The sequence below is a fragment of the Quercus robur genome, chromosome 3 (genome assembly GCF_932294415.1).
Source record: "Quercus robur chromosome 3, dhQueRobu3.1, whole genome shotgun sequence".
Classification (NCBI taxonomy): Eukaryota; Viridiplantae; Streptophyta; class Magnoliopsida; order Fagales; family Fagaceae; genus Quercus; species Quercus robur.
In genome coordinates this window covers 9,113,650-9,115,331 of record NC_065536.1, presented here as the reverse complement: position 1 = coordinate 9,115,331, position 1,682 = coordinate 9,113,650, and the positions used below count along the sequence as shown (strand labels likewise).

At 37.9% G+C, this 1,682-nt stretch overlaps 1 protein-coding gene across 1 annotated transcript; it reads right to left on the bottom strand.

Moving 5' to 3' along the window:
- Nucleotides 1-1,232: 1,232 nt before the first annotated feature.
- Nucleotides 1,233-1,682, bottom strand: LOC126719199 (uncharacterized). Its single transcript, XM_050421780.1, has one exon. The coding sequence runs from the start codon at nt 1,680-1,682 to the stop codon at nt 1,233-1,235; it is 450 nt and encodes a 149-aa protein (XP_050277737.1).

The window sequence follows — 1,682 nt, the reverse complement described above, 5'->3', positions numbered from 1 at the left end:
AAACACAACTAAAGTTATTGGTATTAACCCTGGTAAAATTTACCCCTAAAATCGCCTGCAAGATATCCACCATTGTTCCGCCGGAGCTCAACCAACATAAAAAAAACTTGAAGACCCTTTTCTTCACCCATCAACCAAGATCACCACGTTCCACACTCCCACCCGAAAACCTAGTGCAAATCCAATACATATAACAACTTAATCTGTCCAAACTTACAAGCTTTTAATCTCCTTAAACCAAACCACATTTGTCACATTTATTTTTGAAACTATGGAAGCTACAAATTACAGAAAAAAATACCAGCAGTGGTAGTGGTGGTGCACGGCAATGGTTGATATCGGAATTTTTTTTATTTCCAGCCGTGGAGTATTTTTAATGTGTATTACCTAATTTTTCCCTTAAAAATACTAGATGAGTTATAATTGAAGGGTATAGATATGAGGTTTTACACAGAATTCTTACAAAATTTAAACCCTAAAATTAAATCCTAAATTGATAGCAATTACCACAACAACAACAAAAGGAAAAGGAAAACAAATCCCCAGAATCAAGCCAACAAAAGTCAATATCTCTTCCATATGAAATTGTTAGCATCATTTCCCTTCACATAACAGGGATTCAATATCAGATATTTATTTGAGAACATCCATAATAAACAGAATGAATAAACATTGTGAACTCTTTCTAAATAATTAAATTAGCAAAAAGAATAAAATGTGTGCAAATCGCCATATTCTTTTTTCTTCTTTTTCAGTTTTTCTTTTCTCCTAATAAAATAAGTTTTCTTCAAAGGCCAAAACACAAATTAAAAGATGAATCTTACCTTTAGAGAAGCTGAATGGTATCCTGTTTCTCAAAAACAACATCCTAAAGACAACTTTAGAGCCCAATATATCTCTACACGCAAACCCATATTTCTATTTTTATAACTAAAAATCAAATAACAATCTTGGGAACAGAAGTTACAAACACAAAACCATACTTCTATATTCATAACCCACAAACAAATTACACACTTTTGAAAAGAAAATACAAAGTTTGAACTTCTAGCCCTAATATATAGCCATATTTCCTTCTCCTCCGTCTCCATCCAAACCGATACAATCATAAGAAAGACATATATACAATCGAAACATAAAAACAAACCCTTTTTTTTAACATGAAACACATATAAATATCACACACTTTTCACTTTCTGAATCTGAAACATGAAACAACCCTAGGACTAGATTCAGAAATTGAAATCACTACCATCACCAAACAAACTATTAGTGATTGCAGCCCTGAACACACCTATGGCCAGCGCTTCAATCCCAGCCGCCGCAATTCCAGGAATGATAGGACGATTCTGATACCCGCCATAAGCCGGCGCAGGTGGGTACCCACCATAAGCATGAGCAGGTGGAGGTGGATATCCTCCATAAGCCGGTGCAGGTGGAGGTGAGTATCCGCCACCATAAAGAGGTGCAGGTGGGTACCCACTGGCATAAGCCGGTGCAGGTGGAGGTGGATATCCGCCATAAGCCGGCGTAGGTGGGTATCCGCCATCGTAAAGAGGTGCAGGTGGGTACACACTGCCATAAGCCGGTGCAGGTGGAGGTGGATATCTACCATGAGCCGGTGCAAATGGGTGATAATATGCACCCACAGCCCCATGACCAGGTCTAGTTGGGTAAGCCAT